General features: G+C 47.2%; 1 protein-coding gene across 1 annotated transcript in view; it reads left to right on the top strand.

Moving 5' to 3' along the window:
- LOC132805734 (bridging integrator 2-like) overlaps window positions 1–22586 on the top strand; it is a 112882-nt gene that overhangs the window by 35164 nt on the left and 55132 nt on the right. The window contains exons 3-7 of the mRNA XM_060820954.1: window positions 11972–12026; window positions 13582–13676; window positions 17162–17257; window positions 20388–20495; window positions 21597–21682. Of these exons, the coding sequence (XP_060676937.1) occupies window positions 11972–12026; window positions 13582–13676; window positions 17162–17257; window positions 20388–20495; window positions 21597–21682 (440 nt within the window). The remainder of the gene's footprint in view (window positions 1–11971; window positions 12027–13581; window positions 13677–17161; window positions 17258–20387; window positions 20496–21596; window positions 21683–22586) is intronic.

Here is a 22586-nt window from a genome sequence, read left to right as displayed (position 1 = left end):
TCCTTCTTAGCAATGGGCAATCTGACATCCTTCATAGCAAAAGGTACCCTGACACCTGCCTTAGCAACAGACACTCTCAATCCTCCATAGCAACAGGTACCCTGGCATTAGCAACAGACACTCTCAATCCTCCATAGCAACAAGAACCCTGGCACCTGCCTTAGCAACCACCACTCTGAAATCCTCTATAGCAGTAAGTATCCTGATCCTGATTTAGCAACATATACCCCTTAGCAACCAGCAATTTTATATCCTCCAGAGTAATATGGATCCTGACATGCCTTAGGTACAGATACTCACTTATGCTCCTTATACTCCTTAGCAACAAGCACTGTCATGCCCTCAGTAGCAACAGGAACTCTCAAGGCCTACATAGCAACAGGTAACATAACACTTGCCTGAGCAACAGGTGCTCTCATATTTGCCATAGCAATAGTTATCCTGGCACATGCATTAGCAACTGCCATCTCTTATAACGACAGATACCCTGATATCTGCCTTATCATCTAAGCATTCTCATATTTTCCATAGTAATAGTTACCCTGACATGTGCCCTAGGAATGTGCAATCTCATATCTTCCACAGCAACAGATACGATGACACCCATATTGGCAACAACTATTCTCTAATACTCCTTTGCAACCTGTACGCTGACACCTGTCTTAGCAACTGCCATTGTCATATCATCCATAGCAACAGGTTCCACGACCACTGCTTTAACAACTGGTATTCCCATAGCTGCCATAGCAACATGAACTCCTGAAACCTGCCTTAGCAACAGGCACTCTCCTTTCCTTCAGAGCACCAGGTAACCTGACGCCCGCTTTAGCAACTGCTCCTCTCATATTCTACAAAGCAAAAGATTTCCTGATACTTGCCTCAGCATCTGACCCTCTCATGTCCTCCATACCAATTGTTACCCTGATACTGGCCTTAGCAGAATACTGTCATATCCTTCTGAGCAACAAGCATTCTCAGTTCCATCAGAACAACAGGTTCCTTGACATAAATCTTGGCAACAGGCAATCTAATGAACACCACATCAACAGGTACTGTGACACCTGCATTAGCAGCATGCACTCTCGTATTCTCCAACACAACAGGTGCCCTGAAAACTGCCTGAGCAACAGACACTCTCTGAGATCTCCCCATTGCAATAGATACTCTATCAACATTCATAGCAACAGATTCTGACATCCTTGTTCAGTAAAGGTAGCCTGACATTTTCTTTAGCGATAGGTACTTAGTCAACGCCAGTACCAACAGACTATCTGACATCGCCCTTAGCAAAAGATACTCATCTCCTTACCAACTGCAGGCATGTTTTTGCCAGCAGCCTTTTTGTTTAGTTCCACCTGAGTGTTGGCTCAACTTTTTGGTTACGAGGAGCGTGCCCGTTAGCCGAGGATTTGGCCAGCCTTGGGTGATCGAAGGAACCATGTCCTATGACCCTCGCAAACACAGTGCAGCGCAGAACCAAGCAGCAATGCCAGCAACTGCCAACCGCGCCAAGTGGCTCAGTGAGCCCATTGCAGGAGCCAATTCTCTCATCTTGCTGCGCAATGCGGGCTGCAAAATGGCCGACATGGATGTTCGATACCGGGGATTGGGGAGGGGTGTGTGGGCGGGGGGGGGGGCGGGGAGTTGGTTGGCATTGCTCCAGAGTCTTCTGGAGAGGGTACAAGAAAGGGCAAAGCAACTGGAATAGGGCAGACCTCATGGTTCCAGACCCACAGGTTACACCTGAAGTGCCCTCTGACATGGCTAAGAAGAGAAAATAAGCCAGTTGGACTTCGGTGCCACAGTTAGATGGCACATGCCCACCTTCTTAAGAGCAATGAGGGACAAGCAACAAGTAATCCAAGATGGAGGATGGGAAAAATTTCTGGCTGTAATAGCTGCTCCATTTTTTGAGGTATTTTAGGTGTTGGAGGTGATTTCCTTGAATTCCAGGAGCAGCAATTCCTGTTTTATATGGTGTTGCATTGTTTTGGAACTTTGGGAAAAAGAAGTCAAAACAACAGCAGTTTTAAAAGGGAGAGGAACAGACAAAGGAAGCACATGGGGAGGTCAGTGCAGGAGAGAGAGAAAGAAACTGACACCACAGTGTACCTGCACAGTTACTGCCTTTGCTGTTTGAGTTCATGTATCTCTGGACATCGGAGTGCATCTGGGACAATTAACAAACAGTGAAATTCACAACTAATCTTGGAGGAACTGTTTGAGCAAAGTTCACAGCACAGAAACACATAAGTTAATTGTTTTAAATGTGGCCTACAAAAAGTCTGCAGTAGTGAGTAGAGCGGGTTTTTTTTGATTTTTTTTTGAGAAATGTCTCTTGATTAAACTTAAAATATAAGCCATAACTATTAATTTAACCTGGGGCAGTGTTTTGTAGAGGAATATGACGGTGTTATTTTCTGGGTCTGTAGACTGTGAAGGAGCAAAAATGGCCTTTAGTACAGTGATATGTACTTCTTGTCAGATGTGGGAGTTTAAGGAGAGTTTACGGGTTACTGCGGATTGTATCTGCAATAAATGCTGTTGGTTGTGAATCCTATCAGAAAGGATTGGTTGGAGAGACAGTTAGAGGAAATGAGGAATTTGCAACAGCAAGGGTATGAGATGGATGACAGTTATAGGAAGGGGGGAAATTCTCAGACACAGCCACATAGATGGATTAACTCTAGGAAAGGTAAGAGAGGTAGGCAGGTAGTACAGAGGTCTTCTGTGTAAAAACAATGACTGCAGATGCTGGAAACCCGCTTCTGGATCAGTGGTGCTGGAAGAGCACAGCAGTTCAGGCAGCGTCCAACGAGCAGCGAAATCGACGTTTCGGGCAAAAGCTGGAAGCATGGAGAGTCTAGCTTATCTCTCCACGCTTCCAGCTCACTGCCTTTATTCCTGATGAAGGGCTTTTGCTGCTCGTTGGATGCTGCCTGAACTGCTGTGCTCTTCCAGCACCAGGGGTCTTCTGTGGCTATCCCCATTTCAAACAAGTATGCTGTTTTGGAAAATGTAGGGGATGATTGATTCACAGGGGAACGTAGCACGAACAGCCAAATTTCTGGTATTGAGACTGGCCCTAATGCAACGAGGGGTATGTCAGGTTCCAAGAGATCAATTGTGTTAGGGGATTCTGTAGTCAGAGGTACAGACAGATGTTTCTGTGGCTAGCAGAGAAAAAGCAGAATGGTGTGTTGCTTCCCTGGTGCCAGGATCAAGGATGTCTCAGAGAGTGTACAGAATGTTCTCACGGGGGAGAGAGGCCAGCAGGAGGTCATTGTCCACATTGGAACCAACAACATAGGAAGTGAAAAGGTTGAGATTCTGAAGGAAGATTACAGAGAGTTAGGCAGGAAGTTAAAATGGAGGTCCTTGAGAGTATCTGGATTACTCCCAGTGCTACGAGCTAGTGAGGGCAGGAATAGGGCAGATGAATGCATGGCTGAGGAGCTGGTGTATGGGAGATGGAGGATGCTCGGGAAGATTTAAACTGGTAAGATGTGGGATGGGGTGGGGGGGTGGGGAACCCAGGGGGAAAGTGAGGAAAGAGATCAGTCTGAGATGGGTACAGTTGAGAACAGAAGCGAGTCAAACAATCAGGGCAGGCAGGGATAAGGTAGGACTAATAAATTAAACTGCATTTATTTCAATGCAAAGGGCCTTACAGGGAAGGCAGATGAATTCAGGGCATGGTTAGGAACATGGGACTGGGATATCATAACAATTACAGAGACATGGCGCAGGGATGGGGGCAGGACTGGCAGCTTAATGTTCCAGGATGCAAATGCTACAGGAAGGATAGAAAGGGAGGCAAGAGAGGAGGGGGAGCTGTACTGAGGGAGGATATTCCCAGAAATACATCCAGGGAAGTTATTTGGGTGGAACTGAGAAATAAGAAAGGGATGATCGCCTTATTGGGGTTGTATTATAGACCCCCTAATAGTCAGAGGGAAATTGAGAAACAAACTTGTAAGGAGATCTCAGCTATCTGTAAGAATAATAAGGTAGTTATGGCAGGGGATTTTAACTTTCCAAACATCAACTGGGACTGCCATAGTGTTAAAGGTTTAGATGGAGAGAAATTTGTTAAGTGTGTACAAAAAATTTTTCTGATTTAGTATGTGGATGTACCTACTAGCGAAGGTGCAAAACTTGACCTACTCTTGGGGAATAAGGCAGGGCAGGTGACTGAGGTGTCATTGGGGGAGCACTTTGGGACCAGCGACCATAATTCTATTAGATTTAAAATAATGATGACCAGATCTAAAAGTTGAAGTTCTAAATTGGAGAAAGACCAATTTTTTCCGGTATTAGGCAAGAACTTTCAAAAGCTGATTGGGGGCAGATGTTCGCAGGTAAAGGGACGGCTGGAAAATGGGAAGCCTTCAGAAATGTGATAATGAGAATCCAGAGAAAGCATATTCCTGTCAGGGTGAAAGGAAAGGCTGGTAGGTGTAGGAAATGCTAGATGACTAAAGAAATTGAGGGTTTGGTTAAGAAAAAGAAGGAAGCATATGTCAGGTATAGACAGGATAGATCGAGTGAATCCTGAGAAGAGTATAAAGGCAGTAGGAGTATACTTAAGAGGGAAATCAGGAGGGCAAAAAGGGGATATGAGATAGCTTTGCAAATAGAATTAAGAAAAATCCAAAGGGTTTTTGCAAATACACTAAGGACAAAAGGGTAACTAGGGAGAGAATAGGGCTCCTCAAAGATCAGCAACACGGCCTTTGTGTGGAGCCGCAGGAGATGGGGGAGATACTAAACGAGTATTTTGCATCAGTGTTTACTGTGGAAAAGGATATGGAAGATATAGAATGTAGGGAAATAGATGGTAGATCTTGAAAAATATTCATTTTACAGAGGAGGAAGTGCTGGATGTCTTGAAACGCATAAAGGTGGATAAATCCCCAGGACCTGATCAGGTGTACCCTTGAACTCTGTGGCAAGCTAGGGAAGTGATTGCTGTGCCTCTTGCTGAGATACTTGTATCATCGATAGTCACAGGTGAGGTGCCGGAAGACTAGAGGTTGGCTAATGTGGTGCCACTGTTTAAGAAGGGCGGTAAGGACAAGCCAGGGAACTATAGACCAGTGAGCCTGACCTCGGTGGTGGGCAAGTTGTTGGAGGGAATCCTGAGGGACAGGATGTACATGTATTTGGAAAGGCAAGGACTGATTAGGGATAGTCAGCATGTCTTTGTGCGTGGGAAATCATGTCTCACAAACTTGATTGAGTTTTTTTGAAGAAGTAACAAAGAAGATTGATAAGGGCAGAGCAGTAGATGTGACCTATATGGACTTCAGTAAGGCGTTCCACAAGGTTCCCCATGGGAGACTGATTAGCAAAGTTAGATCTCATGGAATACAGGGAGAACTAGCCATTTGGATACAAAACTGGCACTAAGGTAGAAGACAGAGGGTGGTGGTGGAGGGTTGTTTTTCAGACTGAAGGCCTGTGACCCGTGGAGTGCCACAAGGATAGGTGCTGGGTCCTTTACTTTTCAACATTTATATAAATGTTTTGGATGCAAGCATAAAAGGTACAGTTAGTAAGTTTGCAGATGACACCAAAATTGGAGGTGTAGTGGACAGTAAAGAAAGTTACCTCAGATTACAACAGGATCTTGATCAGATGGGCCAATGGGCTGAGAAGTGGCAGATGGAGTTTAATTTAGATAAATGTGAGGTGCTGCATTTTGGGAAAGCAAATCTTAGCAGGACTTATACACTTAATGGTAAAGTCCTAGGGAGTGTTGCTGAACAAAGAGACCTTGGAGTGCAGGTTCATAGCTCCTTGAAAGTGGAGTGGCAGGTAGATAGGATAGTGAGGAAGGCATTTGGTATGCTTTCCTTTATTGGTCAGAGTATTGAGTACAGGAGTTGGGGGGTCGTGTTGCGGCTGTACAGGACATTGGTTAGACCACTGTTGGAATATTGCGTGCAATTCTGGTCTCCTTCCTATCGGAAGGATGTTGTGAAACTTGAAAGGGTTCAGACAAAATTTACAAGGATGTTGCCAGGGTTGGAGGGCTTGAGCTATAGGGAGAGGCTGAGCAGGCTGGGGCTGTTTTCCCTGGGGCGTCGGAGGCTGAGAGGTGACCTTATAGAGGTTTACAAAATTATGAGGGGCATGGATAGGATAAATAGACAAATTCTTTTCCCTGGGGTTGGGGAGTCCAGAACTAGAGGGCATAGGTTTAGGGAGAGAGGGGAAAGATATAAAAGAGACCTCAAGGGCAACTTTTTCACACAGAGTGTGGTACGTGTATGGAATGAGCTGCCAGAGGAAGTGGTGGAGGGTGGTACAATTACAACATTTAAAAGGCATTTGGATGGGGATATGAATAGGAAGGGTTTGGAGGGATATGGGTCAGGTGCTGGCAGGTGGGACTAGATTGGGTTGAGATAACTGGTTGTCATGGACGGGTTGGACCGAAGGATCTGTTTCCATGCTGTACATCTCTGTGACTCTAAATGTGCTGCCCTATTTTGTGAAAGGATGAATTGTTTTGTTTTGGATGAAGTAAGAAAAGGAAAAGGTGGTGCATGTTGTTGCACTTGGAATTGAAGAAAGAGTCCAACAAGACACCAAAGGGAAGGATGTTTAAGAAAATTGAGGCTCATGGGAAAGGGGCATCATTGTCCAATTGGTGAAACAGTTGGATTAAGGACAGAGACCATGGTGAAAAGCGATTTTCCAGACTCAAGGATGAAAGATCATGGCTTTCCCTAAGGGTCAGCACTCAGATAATTGTGTTTTCTTTTTAATGTTATATGGAAATATTGAAATGCGGGTTAAAATTTCAATATTTCCCAGTTATGTTGAAAAGAAGTGAAGATGATAGCAACGGGCCATTGTGAGTACAATGGGTAGACAAGTGGCAGATGGAGTTTAATGCAGCGAAGGATGAACTGCTACATTTTGGTTGTCGGGACAAGAAGAGGCAACAAAGACTTAATGGCACAGTTCTCACCAGCGGGGAAGGACAGAGGGACCTGGGGATGCGGGTGCAGACACCTTTGAAGGTGGCAAGACATATTGAGATGGTGGTGAGCACGGTATTTGCGATCTTGGACTTTACAAATTACAAGAGGGCACAGGCCCGAGGTGATGGAGGGGGAGGCGTTTCAGGGAGAAGTACAGGTCAAATGTTTCACCAAGAGGATGGTGGATTGTGGAATGTACTGTCAGTGGAGGTGGTGGAAGCAGTGTTTAAAGCGTATTTTGATAGACACATGAATGGGAGGCAAACAGAGGGATGGAAATCACGTATGGGCAATGAGTAACAGGTCGAAATAAGGATCAGGAATCAGTGCAGGCTTAGTTCCTGGCCTGTTCCTGTGCTGTATTGTATTGTCAATAGATGCGAAGGCTGGAAAAGCACAGCAGGAACAGGAAAGTCAATGTTTCAGGCCGAAACCCCTCTTCAGGACTGGATTGTATTGTATTGACTCCAGAACAAGCTGAGCCGTTATAAAACTCCAGTTCGGACACAGTGCGAGTATTAAATCCAAAGCTGGTCACCACACTTTAGGAAGGGTGTGAGATGGTTACAAAGGAGATTTATCTGAATGCTTCTGTTCTGGTCATCCATTAGGGATGCGAGATTTTCACGATAAGGTCAGGGTTCAGGAAGGTAAGGGATTCAGTTTGGGAACCAAGGAAGTTGAGGGAAATTAGATAGATGTGAACTAAGATGATGGCACACTTCAGTAAGAGAAACACTGAGGATCTATTCCCATTAGCCGGTGGTCCAGAATGAGTGGGAGTAGGCTGAAGGTTCTGGATGTGAAACACAGGGAGAGAAAACTTTCTAATGCAATGAGAGGGGCTGATCTGGAACTCACTGCCTGTGAGGGCGTGGAAATGGTGAAGATCGAGACCTTGAAAGGAAACCAGATGGTTTCAAGGGAAATATCCAGGCAGGACTCTGGGGAGAGCACAGGCTGTGGAAATTAGACTAACCAGATGGCTGCACAGAGATTGATGACAATGTATCAGAATTTAAAGTCAGGGAAGACACTGCATTCCAGACATCCCCAGAAAACACTGACTAAACTCACAGAGAGGGGCGGAATAACATCGATGTAACCAAAGCAGCAGCAATGAAGAAAAAGGTACCCCTCAGAGCAGATGCATTCCGTCCCAAGGTTTGAAAGGAAGTGAGTGAGAAAATTGCATCTTCTCTTGATAGTCAATGGTGTTACCATCAATGAATCCCCCACGATCAACATTCTGGGAGGCATCATTGACCAAAAACTGAATGAGACTTGCCACATAAAAAACAGTGGCTGCAAGAGCAGGTCAGAGGCTAGGAATCCTGCAGCAAACAACTTACCTCCTAAGTCCCCAAAGCCTGTCCTACCATCAACAAGGCACAAGTCAGGAGGGTGATGGAATACTCCCCACTTGCCCCTGGATGGGGGCAGCTCCAACAACACTCTAGAAGCTCAACACCATCCAGGACAAAGCAGCCGCTTGATTGGCCCCACATCCGCAAGCATCCACCCCCTCCCTCCCCCCACCGACGCTCAGTAGCAGCAGTGTGTACCATCTACAAGATGCACTGCAGAAACTCACCAAAGATCCTCAGACAGCACCTTCCAAACCCACCACCACTTCCAAGTGGAAGGACAAGGGCAGCAGATACGTGGGAACACCCCTCCCCCCGCCATAAGTTCCCCTCCAAGCCCCTCACCATCCTGACTTGGAAATATATCGCTGTTCCTTCAGTGTCACTGGGTCAAAATCCTGGAATTCCCTCCCTCAGGGCATTGTGGGTCAACCCACAGCACACGGACTGCAGCGGTTCAAGATGGCAGCTCACCCCCACCTTCTCAAAGGGAAAAGTCAGAAGGCACTTGACACCAGGTTATAGTCCACCAGGTTTACTTGAAGTCGCAAGTTTTTAGGTGACAAAGGTGCAGGGCTCCAACTTTCTCCACCCCAGTCCAACACCGGCACCTCCACATCATTCTCAAGGGGCGACAAGGAATGGACAATAAATGCTAGCCCAGCCAGTTATGCCCACATCCCCTGAAGGATTTCATTTCAAATCTCTTTGAAATGAGAGTCAACACGCCATTTGTCATCTGAACTGCTTGCTGCACCTGCTTGCTAGCTTTTAGTATCGCCTGGGCAAGGAGCACAAGACCTCTCAACCCAGTTCAGAAATATTCTGCCTCGGCTTTCTTCGACCAAAGTAAACAACTTCATGCTTATTCACGTGATGTTCCATCTGCCATGTTCCAGCCCATTCACCTCTCCAGCCCAAGCCCCCTTCAGGCCTCCCTGAACCCTTCTCGAGACTCCTATTCCCGTCCAATTTGATGTGAGCAGCAGATTTGGAGATGTTACAATTGCCCCTCATGTATTTCTATCCAGAATGAACCGTTGTGGACTAGGCACTGAGCTTTGTGATGCCTCAGCGGTGTCACCCCAAGAGTGGTCTACTTCAGTCCAGAAGATGTAGGAGGAGTAGCAGGCCATTTGGCCCATCGAGTTTGCCCTGACATTGAAAAAGACCATGGCTGATCGGAGAACCACAACTCCACTCTGCTGCCTTTTCCCTCCAGTTTTCAAGATACGTGGGGTCGAGTGGGAGAAATAATTTCCGTTGGCTTGGGAATCTAAGATTAAGTAGGCAAGCAGGAGGCTGGAAGAACACAGAAAGCCACGAAGCATCAGGAGGTGGAGAAGTTGACGTTTCAGGTATAACCCTTAGGGTATAACTGAAGCAGTCCTGAAGAGTCGACTTCTCCCCCTCCTGATGCTGCCTGGCCTGCTGTGTTGGTCCAGCCTCCTGCCTGTCTCCCTTGGATTCCAGCATCTGCCAGATTTTTATTTGTCAGTCTAAGATGACAGGCAAAGTCAAAACATTGGAGCCTGACTTTTCAGGATTCAAATTAGGAAATACCTTTTCATATCGAGGATAATAACATTTAGAAATTGTCTTCTGTAACTGATACCATTAGATTTTTTTGTTTACCAGTGGGCAGAGGGATATGAGGCGTTTACAGGGGAGCTCTCATTGAATGGATAGCTTGCCCATAGAGTTACTTACAACACAGAAGCGGGCCATTCAATCCATTGAGATTATGCTGGCTCTGCAGAGAGCAATCCAGCCAGCCCCACTCCTCTGCTCCATCTCTTTCACATCCATTGGCTCAAGGGCACAAGTCCTCGGTCGTCCTTCTGTGAAGACAGATACAAAGTAACCGTTATGGCTTCCCTTGATCTCCATTCTAAATTCTCCTGTTCTCAATTGCGATGGCCCTTATCAATCATTCTCCTTTGAGATATTCAGGAGAAGCTTTGACAACCTCCCTGATGAAGGAGCAGCGCTCCGAAAGCTAGTGCTTCCAAATAAACCTGGTGTCGTGTGATTTTTAATGTTATGTTTCCCTCAGTTTGCATGCCCATTCTTTATTCCCTTTGAACCTGGCCATTTTATTTCTTTCAAGCACCAATTCAATTTCCTTTTGAAATCATTGGTTGTTTCCAGTTCTATCACACCCCACACGTGCACAGAATTCCAGGGCACTCCCCTGTTTGGGATGTTAAACTTATATCTTCTGGTTCTTATGCAGTTGGTTATTCCCTTTCCATCTCACCTAAGCCTGTTCTGGTCCTGTAGCCTTCAATACACTCCTCCCACCCCCAGCTTCCTTTCATCCAAGGAGAACAACTTCAGATTTTTCAACTTGCATCTGGAACACCCCCTTTCTTAAACCATTCTGGTAAATCTTCAATACTTCCTCCAGGTCAATTATGTCTTTCCAAGCAGTTGGGGTCCAGAGTGTATCATCACTCACCTCATCCATACACAATTTTTCCTATTTATTGGCAACAGTTATTTTAATTCACCAACTCAGGTATGTAATGACACATCTCCATGGCTGAGATAGGACTTGAACCCAGGTCTTCTGGTCCGGAGGTTAAGACACTACCACTATGCCACAAGTGCTGTCTCCCAGTTTCGTGTGCTGAAAGGCGAATAAAATCCACCATCTGTTTCTCTCACCAAAAATATTAAGAAGCCTCAAAATCTTTTGGTGTTGACCGCTGTCATACTCTGCCAGTTGTGCCAAGTTGAGATGCCATGCAAGCCTCCAGAGATTGGAGATGAGATTCCAACTCGGTGCTGCACTGTGCCAATTTGGCCTGGTCAAGGATTCTTTGTCATGGGAGATATGGAGGCAGGTGTTTCATGTATAGGCAATGAATGGATTGGACTTGGACTGCACTCTCCAATAGGTGGTAGACCACCCCTCAACTCTCTTAAAATGCAAGTCACTGTCCCGCCACTCTGGAAAATTGAAGTAAAGCTCCGTCTACACTGTCCCCCCATCAAACACTCCCAGGACAGAGGAAGCACGGTCAGATACAGAGTAAAGCTCCTTCTACACTGTCCCCCATCAAACACTCCCAGGGCAGGGACAGCACAGGGTTAGATGCAGAGAAAAGCTCTCTCGATACCATCCCTTCATCAAACACTCCCAGGATCAGGGGCAGATTGGGGTTACACACAGTGTAAAGCTCCCTCTATTCTGTCCACATCAAACACTGCCAGGACAGAGGCAGTACAGGGTCAGATACAGAGTAAAGCTCTCTCTACACTGTCCCCCCATCAAACACTCCCAGGACAGGGACGGCACGGGGTTAGATACAGAGTAAAGCTCCCTCTACGCTGTCCCCATCAAACACTTCCAGGACAGGGGCAGCAAGGGGTTAGATACAGAGTAAAGCTCCCTCTACACTATCCCCATCAAACACTCCCAGGACAGGGGCAGCACGGGGTTAGATACAGTGTACCTGTGTACTGGGGATAAGGTGGCTGCACCAAAGGTGGGGATTTTGTTTTCACCAGAGGAGCGGGAGTCTCCACCAGTGGTGCAATGCAGTGTGCCAGAGGAGAGGGCAGCTGTAAAACGTGAAGCTGAACTTTGTGTTTTTATTGTAGGCTGATGGGAGCAAGCTGCAAAAGGACCTGAAAGCCTATCTGAATGCTGTGAGAGGTATGGAATGTCCCTTAGCTTTCTGATGATTCTCTTTATTCCCGTGCATTCATGTAATCCTCCCTGTCTTTGAAAGCCCCACCATCTTATGAGCCTTATATTCTCTTCTCATAGTTCAGGCTAACAGTTGATTGATGGACACATCAATAGTGATACTGATCTCTGGGTCCCTGTCTATCTGTGTTCGCCCGGCTTCAGGCTCTGTTGTGATGCCCTGCAGAGTCAAATATCTTGCTGAACAGACTCCATAATGTCTGTCTTGGTGTATACACTAAAGCCCGTTCCTTGTGCTTGCCAGGCAGTGGGTGATGCTGTACCATCTCGTGTACAGGCCCAAAACACTGAAAGATCCTACCCATAAAAATGGCAGACTCAGTAAATTGCTTGGAAGCAACCAATATTGACAGCAGGGATCTCAGTACTTGGCTTTCAGACACATGTGAAGTGATAATCTCCATATGTATACCCAGATTTTGGGTACCCACCTGATATTGGACTGGGACAAGGGGGGAGATAGAGGGGGAGCTTTACAGCTAAATCCAGTCGTTTCTTCCACTCAGAATCTACACCTGTCTCCCGACAGGAGTCATTGGAGAGGAATGAGACCAGCGTTTCCCCTGCTTCCCTCGTTTTCTCTCCGTTAAGGTCAATGCTTGTCCCAACACTCACCATGGCTCCCAGTACTTAAGAATCTATACTTAGGTACCTTTGTATCCAAATGGTGCAACATAGACACTTTTCACTGTACTCATTGAGACAATGAAGATAATTCTAATTCTCATTCTAATTCTAATTTGAATTTGAACTTGAATTTGATTTCGAATTCAAATTCAAATTCAGCCGCCCGCTCAGGTTTGACCCTGGTTCCTTGCCTGTTTCAGTCCCTCAGGGGAGGTTGAACTCGTTAGAAAGCTTCACAAAGACCGCCTGGTTGTCGGGCTGCATCAGTGTAAAGAAGCTCCGCACCATCCAGGACAAAGCAGCCGCTTGATTGGCCCCAAATCCACAAACATCCCCTCCCTCCCCCCACCGACACTCAGTAACAGCAGTGTGTACCATCTACAAGATGCACTGCAGAAACTCACCAAAGATCCTCAGGCAGCACCTTCCAAACCCACGGCCACTTCCATCGAGAAGGACAAGGGCAGCAGATACATGGGAACACCACCCCCTGCAAGTTCCCCTCCAAGCCCCTCACCATCCTGACTTGGAAATATATCACCACTCCTTCAGTGTCACTGGGTCAAAATCCTGGAATTCCCTCCCTCAGGGCATTGTGGGTCAACCCACAGCACACGGACTGCAGCGGTTCAAGATGGCAGCTCACCCCCACCTTCTCAAAGGGGTAACTAGGGACGGGGCAATAAATGCTGGGCCCAGACAGTGACAAAATAAAAGAATCCTGTTAGGTTTAACCCTGCAGTGAAATGAAAGTGCACACCCAGTAGAGTGCCATTAGCCACCCACAGGCCTGGCCTCCCCGCTCCTCAAACCTTTCACGGCATTACCTGGTCTGGACAGAACTGAGCAGCCTCTGATTCTCCACTTTTCCCAGCGATGCACGACACATCGAAGAGACTCTGCCTTACCCTGCAGGAGATATATGAGCCCGACTGGGATGGCAAGGACGAGCTGCTCCCCATCGTAGAGGTGAGTGAAATCTCCTGTGTTGGCCTACACTCTCTCTTTCAGCCCCTACACGTCGTTGGCAGGACCCAACAGTGGGTGTTGGCTCCTCCGTTTGGAAACACATCAACGACCAGTGCTGACTCAGAGAGGCAGTTCAGCAAGAATGCCACTTGAATAAGCTCTTAAATTTGTGTTAGGAGGAAGAGTAGGGAGCTTATGGTGGAGCTGTGTACCACATTAGTGAGACCCCAGCTGGGGTACTGTCTGCAGTTCTGATCCCCACTCTATAGGAAGAATGTGATTACACTGGAGGGAGTGCAGAGGAGATTCACTCGGATGTTGCCTGGGATGGAGCATTTCAGCGCTGAAGAGAGGCTGGATACGCTGGGGCTGTTTTCCTTAAAGCAGAGAAGGCTGAGTGAGGGTCTGACAGAGATTAGCAAGTTCTGAAGAGAAGAGACAGGGTGGATAGTGAGAAACCTTTCTCCTTAGCAGAGGGGTCGATAATTAGAGAGCACAGTTTTAAAGTGAGGAGCAGGTGGTTTCAAGGGGGATTTGAGGACACAGTGTTTCACCCAGAGGATGGTGGGAATCTGGAACTCACTGCCTGAAGGGGCAGTGCAGACAGAAACCCTCAGCACATTTCAGAACCATTTAGATGAGCACTTGAAATGCCATAGCATACAAACCTACAGGCCACGTGCTGGAAAACAGGATTAGAATAGATTGATGACTGGCATGAAAGCAATGGACCGAAGGGCCTTATTTCTGTGTTGTCAGATGCTCTCTGAGTCTGCTCAGTGATTCCGTCCACAAGATGGTGAGAGGACAGAGCACCATTTCACAAACCCTGAGCTGGTGGGACTGAGCTCTGGCAGCCTGATCTGCTTTGAGATCGTGAGGTCTGACGCTGTGCTCACACATGCTTTTCCAAGGCCAGGAGAAATGGAGGGGCCGTCTTCTTCTGCTGGTTTCCTTTCCCCCCCACCTTGACCTCAGACTTTGTCCATGAGCCAGGCGGTTGCTGCAACATTCAATCTACCCTGCCTTGCCCTCCGCCCACGACCCTCTGGGTTTTGCCCTTGGATATTGAGGCCGAGGATTCCAGGATGATGTGGGAGGGGTTTGTCAGCTCTACCAGGTTGTCACGGTGACCGAACTTGTCAGGAAGCGGAGATGAGAGACAGGGTGAGACGGAGTGCCCTCGTTGGTGGTATTCCTGAGCTCCGGGTGGAAACGCAAGGGGGAGATTTCTGTGTTTCCGGTCCGACCTACATGTGACTCCAGGCTCAAAGCAACATGGCTGCCTCTGGGCAATTAGGGATGGGCAAAACTGCTGGCCTAGCCTGGATCCTGTGAATGAATAAACTAAAACATAAATTATTGCTGCTTTTGATGGCTTGACTGTTAAACAAGCAGCAATTTGACCACTCGGAGATGTTCTATCCCTGAGCAGTAACAACAAGGTTAAAGTTGGGCCCTTAAAGTTGCTTCAGGTCTTTAAATCCTGTTGGCAGAATACTCCCAGTCTGGGATTGAGCTGTGTTGTTCTGAAGGGACCAACTGTGGTAATTATGATGGAGTTAGAATCATTACATACATGAGAGCAGGACAAAGAAACAGCAACATAGAGTCACAGAGATGTACAGCATGGAAACAAACCCTTCAGTCCAACTTGCTGACTAGATATCCTAAACTGATCTAGTTCCGTTTGTCAGCACTTGGCCCATATCCCTCTCAACCTTTCTTCATTTAAGTGACTCTTGGATCGACACATAGATGGTAGTACAATGAAGAATATGTGGATTAGTCTGATCTTAGAGTAGGATAGAAGGCTGGCACAACATCGAGTCCCAAAGGGCCTGTACTGTGCTGTACTGTTCTATGTTCTACATTCTTCATGTACCCATCCAGGTGCCTTTTAAATGTTGCAATTGTACCAGCCTCCACCACTTCCTCTGGCAGCTCATTCCATACACGTACCACCCTCTGTGTGAAAAAGTTGTCCTTTAGGTCCCTTTTAAATCTTTCCCCTCTCACCTCAAACCTAAGCACTCTAGGTTTGGACTCCCCTACCCTGCAGAAAAGATCTTGTCTATCTACTCTACCCATGCCCCTCATGATTTTATGAATCTCTGTAATGTCACCCCTCAGCCTCTGATGCTCCAGGGAAAACAGCCCCAGCCTATTCAGCCTCTCATTTTAGCTCAAACCCTCCAACCCCAGCAACGTCCTTGTAAGTGTTTTCTGAACCCTTTCAAGTTTCACAACATCCTTCCGATAGAAGGGAGACCAGAATTGAGTGCGGTATTCTAAAAGTGGCCAATGTCCTGTACAGTAGCACAGTGGCTTAGTGGTTAGCACCGCTACCTCACAGCACAGGGACCCAGGTTTGATTCCAGCCTCAGGCAGGTCTGTGTGGAGTTTGCACATTTTGTACGGGTTTCCTCTGGGTATTCCAATTTCTTTCTGGAGTCAAATGATGTGCAAGTTAAGGGGATTGGCTGTGATAAATTGCCCATAGTGTCCAGGGATGTGCATGCTCAGTGGGTTCACCATGGGAAATGTAGGGTTTTGGGGTGACATTATCTTTGAATTTGAATTGAATTTATTGTCACGTGTACTGAGGCACAGTGAAAAGCTTTGTCTTGCGAGTAATACAGGCAGATCACAGAGTTAAGTAGCATAGATAGTAAATAATAGATAAACAGTCGCAAAAACAAAAATACAAGCGAATGCTAAAAGGTTGTGAGTCCATTCAGTATTCGAACAACCGTAGGATAGAAATTGTTTCGAAACCAGCTGGTGTGTGTGTCCAGGCTTCTGTACCTTCTCTCTGATGGTAGAGGCTGTAGAAAAACATTGCCAGGGTGGGATGGATCTTTGAGAATGCTGGCGGCCTTTCCTTGACAGTGGGGCCTGGTAGATGGATTCTATAGATGGGAGGTTGGTCTTTGTGATTGTCTGGGCCGAGTTCCCCACTCTCTGTAACCGTCTCCGATCTTGAATGGTACAGTTGCCATACCAGGCAGTGATACATCCAGACAGAATGCTCTCGATGGCACATCTATAAAAGGTAGCAAGGGTATTAGCTGTCATGCCAAATGTCCTCAGCTGCCTGAGGAAGAAGAGACGTTGGGCCTTTGTAACCTGTGCATTCACATGAAGAGTCCAAGGAAGCTTGTTGTGGATGACCAATCCCAGGAGCTTGACACTCTCCACTTGTTCCACTTCTGTGCTGTTAATGTGTAGGGAGGGGGGCAGGAATAACATCCCACCGAAAGTGAATAATGAGTTCCTTGGTTTGGAGGGTTAGTGTGGGCTGAATGGCCTGCTTCCACACTGCAAGGGTTCTATGACTGAACCAACTCCTGTTCTCAATGAATTAACCAATGAACATCTTTGAGATTCAAGCGCAAAGCACAAACGTACATCAAGACCAACAAAGCAACACAACTGCATCTGTTGTGCTAACTGTAGCTTTTACAAGACTTTTGTAATTCCAGAATAATGACCTGCTGTGGGCGGACTATGAAGAGAAACTATCAGATCAGGCCCTGAGGACATTGGAGACCTACCTGAGCCAGTTCCCAGCATTTAAGGTGAGTCACAAGAGAGGACAGAAATATGTTCCCACTTCTTTTGAAAAGGTTGATCAGCCAATAAACGTCGTGTCGTAGGGCTGGCATCTCCACCAGTGAGAACCAGCGGTCATAGTGAACGAAACCAAAGCATTTCGATCCTTATCGAGAGTAACTGACCTTGGGGGTTCATAAGACTATGAGATGGAGGAACAGCAGGAGGCCATTCAGTCCATCGAGTCTACTCCGCCATTCAATGAGGTCATGGTTGACCTGATACCTCCCCCCCCAACTAGGAGAAAGTGAGGACTGCAGATACTGGATGCTGTGTTTTACAACACCACATTTTTCAACTCTGATACTCCCCAACTCCCACTCTCCTGCCTTTTCCCCATCACCCCTCCATTCCCCTTCCTGATTAAACATCTCTCTGTCTCAGCCTTGAATATACTCACTGACCCAGCTCCGACAGCCCTCTGTGGGAAAGAATTCCACAGACTCACTCCCCTCTGAGAGAAGAAATTCCTCCTCATCTCTGTCTGCAATGGGTGACCCCTTATTCTGGGATTGTACCCTCTGGTCCTAGACTCTCTCCCACAAGGGGAAACAACCTCTCCACATTCCCCCCTGTCAAGTCCCCCAGGGAATCTTGGATGTTTCAATAAGGTCACCTCTCATCCTTCTAAACCCCAATGAGTCCAGGCTCAACCTCCTCAACCTCTCCTCATGGGACAGTCCCTCCATACCCGGGATCAGCCGAGTGTACCTTCTCTGGTCTGCCTCCAATGTCAGTCTTTCCTCAGATAAGGGGACCCAAACCTGTTCACAGTATTCCCGCTGTGGTCTGACCGGTGTCGTGTATAGTTTTAGCAAAATCCTCCCTATTTTTATGCTCCATTCCCTTTGGAATAAAGAGCAACATTCCCTTGGCCTTCCTAGGTCAGAGAGGAGGGTGGAGCAGATAGGTGGGAAGGATGATGGACAGGTAGGACAGGTCATGAGGATGGTGCTGAGCTGGAAGGTTGGAACTGGGTAAGGTGGAGGGAGGGGAAATGAGGAAACTGGTTAAGTCCACATTGATGCCCTGTTGTCGAAGGGTCCTGAGGCGGAAGATGAGGCGTTCTTCCTCCAGGCATCGGGTGGTGAGGGAGTGGTGATGGAGGAGGCCCAGGACCTGCATGTCCTCGGCAGAGTGGGAGGGGGAGTTGAAATGTTGGGCCACGGGGCGGTGGGGTTGATTGGTGCAGTTGTCCCAGAGATGTTATCTGAAGTGCTCTGTGGGAGGGCACCCAGTCTCCCCAATGTAGAGGAGACCACATCGGGCTATAGTTGACCGATAGTTATAATTAGATTACACTGGCAATCTTTAGTCCTCTGGAACTTTTCCAAAATGTAAGAATTCCTGGCAGATTACAACCAGTGCACCCACTATCTCTGTAGTTACTGCCTTTAGCATCCTAGGATGTTCCCCCATCAGGTCCATGGGAATAATTTGTCTTTAGTTATGCAGTCATAAAGATGTACAACACAGAAACAGACCCTTCAGTCCAACTTGTTCATGCTGGCTTGATATCCTCACCTAATCGGGTCCCATTTGCCAGCACTTGGCCCATATCTCTCTAAAGCCTTCCTGTTCATATATCCAGATGCCTCTTAAATGCTGTAATTGTACCAGCCTCCACCACTTCCTCTGGCAGTTTATTCGATACACGCACCACCCTCTGTGTGAAAAAGTTGCCCCTTAGGTTTCTTTTAAAATCTTTCCCCTCACACCCTAAACCTATGCCCTCTAGTGCTGGACTCCCCTACCCTGGGAAAAAAAGACCCTTGCCATTCACCTTATCTATGCCCCTCATGATTTCATAAACCTCTTCAACCTCCTACACTCCAGTGTACCAGCCTTACCAGTCTATTTTTATATCTCAAACCCTCCACTCCCCAAACATCCAGGTAAAACTTCTCTCAACCTTCTCTAGTTTAATTAATCCTCCAGAAAACTCCAAAGAGTCCACCCCCACCACCCCCCTACTGGTCTCTGACTGAAGAAACCCCATATTCTCTCATTCCAAAATGGCCGCCTCCTTATCCTGAGATTGTGTGTCCCCTGGTTCTCGATCTCCCAGCCAAGTGGAAACTTGCTTCTTGCTTCTCCCCTGTCAACCCCCAGCCAGACATTTGCTTGCTTCGATGAGATCGCCTCTCATACTGCCAAATGCTGGAGGGTACAGGCCCAGTCTCCTCCATCTCTTCGTGTGTAGTAATCCCACTGTCCCAGGAATCACCGATGAAGCACTGCTGCACACCCTCCATATCCTTCCTTCAGCCAGGACTGCCCACAATATGGCAGCTGGGTGAGATCTTGTCCCATCGCAGTAACACATTTTTGCTCAAATCCGCTTGAAATAAAGGCCGACCTATTGTCCTCCTTCCTACTTACTTGCTCCCCTTGCCTGCTCGATTTCAGTGTTTTGAGAACAAAGAGATCCAGGTCCCTTTGAAAACAAGTACTGTCCAATCTCTCCGTATTTAAGAAACACTCTGCACCTTTGTTGCTCTCTCCAAAGTGGAACTTATCCTCATTATTTTGCATTCACCATGTTGCTCCCAGCCTGAGGGGAGGCATGATGGCTCAGTGGTTAGCATTGCTGCCTCACAGCGCTAGGGACCCAACCTCGGATGACTGTGTGGAGCTTGCATGTTCTCCCCGTGTCTGCGTTGGTTTCCTCCAGGTGCTCTTGCTTTCTCCCACAAACCAAAGATGTGCAGGTTAGGTGAATTGGCCATGCTAAATTGCCCCATAGGCTCAGGGGTGTGTAGTTTAGCTGTGTTAGTCAGGGATAAATGTAGAGTAACAGTGTAGGGGACTGGGTCTGGGTGGGCTACTCTTTGGAGGGTCAGTTGGGCCAAATTACCTGTTTCCCCACTGTAGGGATTCCATGATCCGCCTCAAATTTTGTTTGCTCATTAAGCAGCTTGAGGATGTTTATCCTGTGAAGGACGATATACAAATGTAGTTGTAATACAATAATTCCTTGAGAAACAAACATAACTGCCAGGGTTAATGCACAAGAACCAACTGCGGTTATGTCCCAGGGAGGTTAGTGTGGAGGCCGAGTGAATATTGAACCTGAGCTTGTTCTCGATCCATCAGAAACGCATTGCGAAACGAGGGCGTAAGCTGGTGGACTATGACAGCTGCCGACATCACCTTGAATCTCTGCATAGTGCCAAGAAGAAAGATGAAGCGAAGATCACAAAGGTAATTCGGCGACAGTTTAATCTCAGTGGTCAGCTTTGGCCCTTACGTCCTGTCAGATCCTGCCACCCTATCGCCGGGACTTGTGGTTGATGAGATTTCTAGACAATGGTGAACACAATGAATGGCCTGATGGGAGGGTTGTTGGAAAGCGGGATTGCTGTCCATGTTTCTTGCCCTACTCTCATCAGGACAGAATCGCAAGAATGCCAAACCCCAAAGGGAACAACAATATATACCTCATGGGAAAAGGGCGCTGATTGGTTTTCAAGTGGACTGCTATTAGTAAAAGCATTGCTGTGGAAAATACACCAAGGAACAGTTAACTGTCAATTTTGAGTTTGAATTCAAACCAGTCAAGTTGACTGAATTTAAATCTACAAGATGCACTGCAGCGACTCATTATAGCTCTGACAACAATGCCTTCCAAATCCTTTATGATTACCATGCAGAAGGACAAGAGCAGCAGATACATGGGAACACCACCCCCTGCAAGTTCCCCTCCAAGCCCCTCACCATCCTGACTTGGAAATATATTGCCGCTCCTTCAGTGTCACTGGGTCAAAATCCTGGAATTCCCTCCCTCAGGGCATTGTGGGTCAACCCACAACACATGGACTGCAGTGGTTCAAGATGGCAGCTCACCCCCACCTTCTCAAAGGAGCACAGGCAATAAATGCTGGGCCCTATCCAGTGAATAAATTGAGAAGACAGGTTGACAGTTAACTGTTCCCTGGTGTGTTTTCCATGGCAACCCCTCGACCAATCCAAGCCTCCTTGCCAATCAATCAGCAACCTATTGGCATGCAGTATCAAAAGTTGTTCTGAGATTGGGTGATTCTTGCGATTTTGTCCAGATGCGAGTAGGATAGAAAGCATTTTTTCTGCACTGCTCAAGATCTGCATGACCAAGAGGATTATAAATCAAACAGAAAATATTCGGGACACTCAAGTGCAGGTCAGGTAAAATCTGTGGAGAACTCAACAGAGACAGCATTTCAGGGTAAAGCAAGTACTGGGAGATGCTGTGGATGGAGTTTGTTGAGTAATAGATATGTCTGGGGTGGACAAACGGCGTTACATTCTAGGCTGCTTATCTTTCAGGCAGAAGAGGAGTTTGTCAACGCCCAGAATGAGTTTGAAGAGCTGAATGCTCAACTTCGTGAGGAGCTCCCTGAGCTGTGGAACAGGTATGGTCTGCTTTTGGGATCAGGGAGCGTTTGCTCACAAAGAGCATCATGAACGGATCACCCTCAGGCAGTGCATGCAGGGGCTGGTTCTAGTGGCGTGACCCTGAACTACCCCAAAAATCCATTTGCAGAGTTGGAACTCTGACTGGTTGAGGATAGGGAGACATGTCGGGGAAACAAGGCTGTTGAAACGTTGACTTCTGCTCCACGAATGCAATGTTTAACTCCAGCTTTGGTCAGGGCTTGACACGCTGTACACCAATAGTGGCATGGCCAATTCACTAACCTGCACAACTTTGGACTGTGGGAGGAAACTGGAGAAACCCACTCAGACACGGGGAGAATGTGCAAACTGCACACAGACAGTCACTCGAGGCTGGAATCGAACCTGTGTCGCTGGCACTGTGAGGCAGCAGTGCTAACCACTGAGCCACCATGCCACCCACATGGAATTAAGAGTATAATGATGAATGTGAAACCATTGCTGATTGCTGAAAAAATGCATATGGTTCACTAATGTCCTTGAGGGAAGGAAACTGCTATTCTTACCTGGTCTGGCCTAGATGTGACTCCAGACCCACAGCAATGTGGTTGACTCTTAACGACCTTTTGGGGTGGCAACAAATGTTGGCCGAGCCAGTGACGCCCTCATCCTGTTAATGAATTTTTTAAAAATCCAGAGAAGGTACACTCGGCTGATCCCGGGTATGGAGGGACTGTCTCATGAGGAGAGGTTGAGGAGGTTGGGCCTGGACTCATTGGGGTTTAGAAGAATGAGAGGTGACCTTATTGAAACATCCAAGATTCCCTGGGGGGCTTAACAGGGGGGATGTGGAGAGGTTGTTTCCCCTTGTGGGAGAGAGTCTAGGACCAGAGGGTACAATCCCAGAATAAGGGGTCACCC

This window comes from Hemiscyllium ocellatum, chromosome X (genome assembly GCF_020745735.1).
Source record: "Hemiscyllium ocellatum isolate sHemOce1 chromosome X, sHemOce1.pat.X.cur, whole genome shotgun sequence".
Taxonomy (NCBI): Eukaryota; Metazoa; Chordata; class Chondrichthyes; order Orectolobiformes; family Hemiscylliidae; genus Hemiscyllium; species Hemiscyllium ocellatum.
This window is presented reverse-complemented; position numbering and strand designations above follow the sequence as displayed.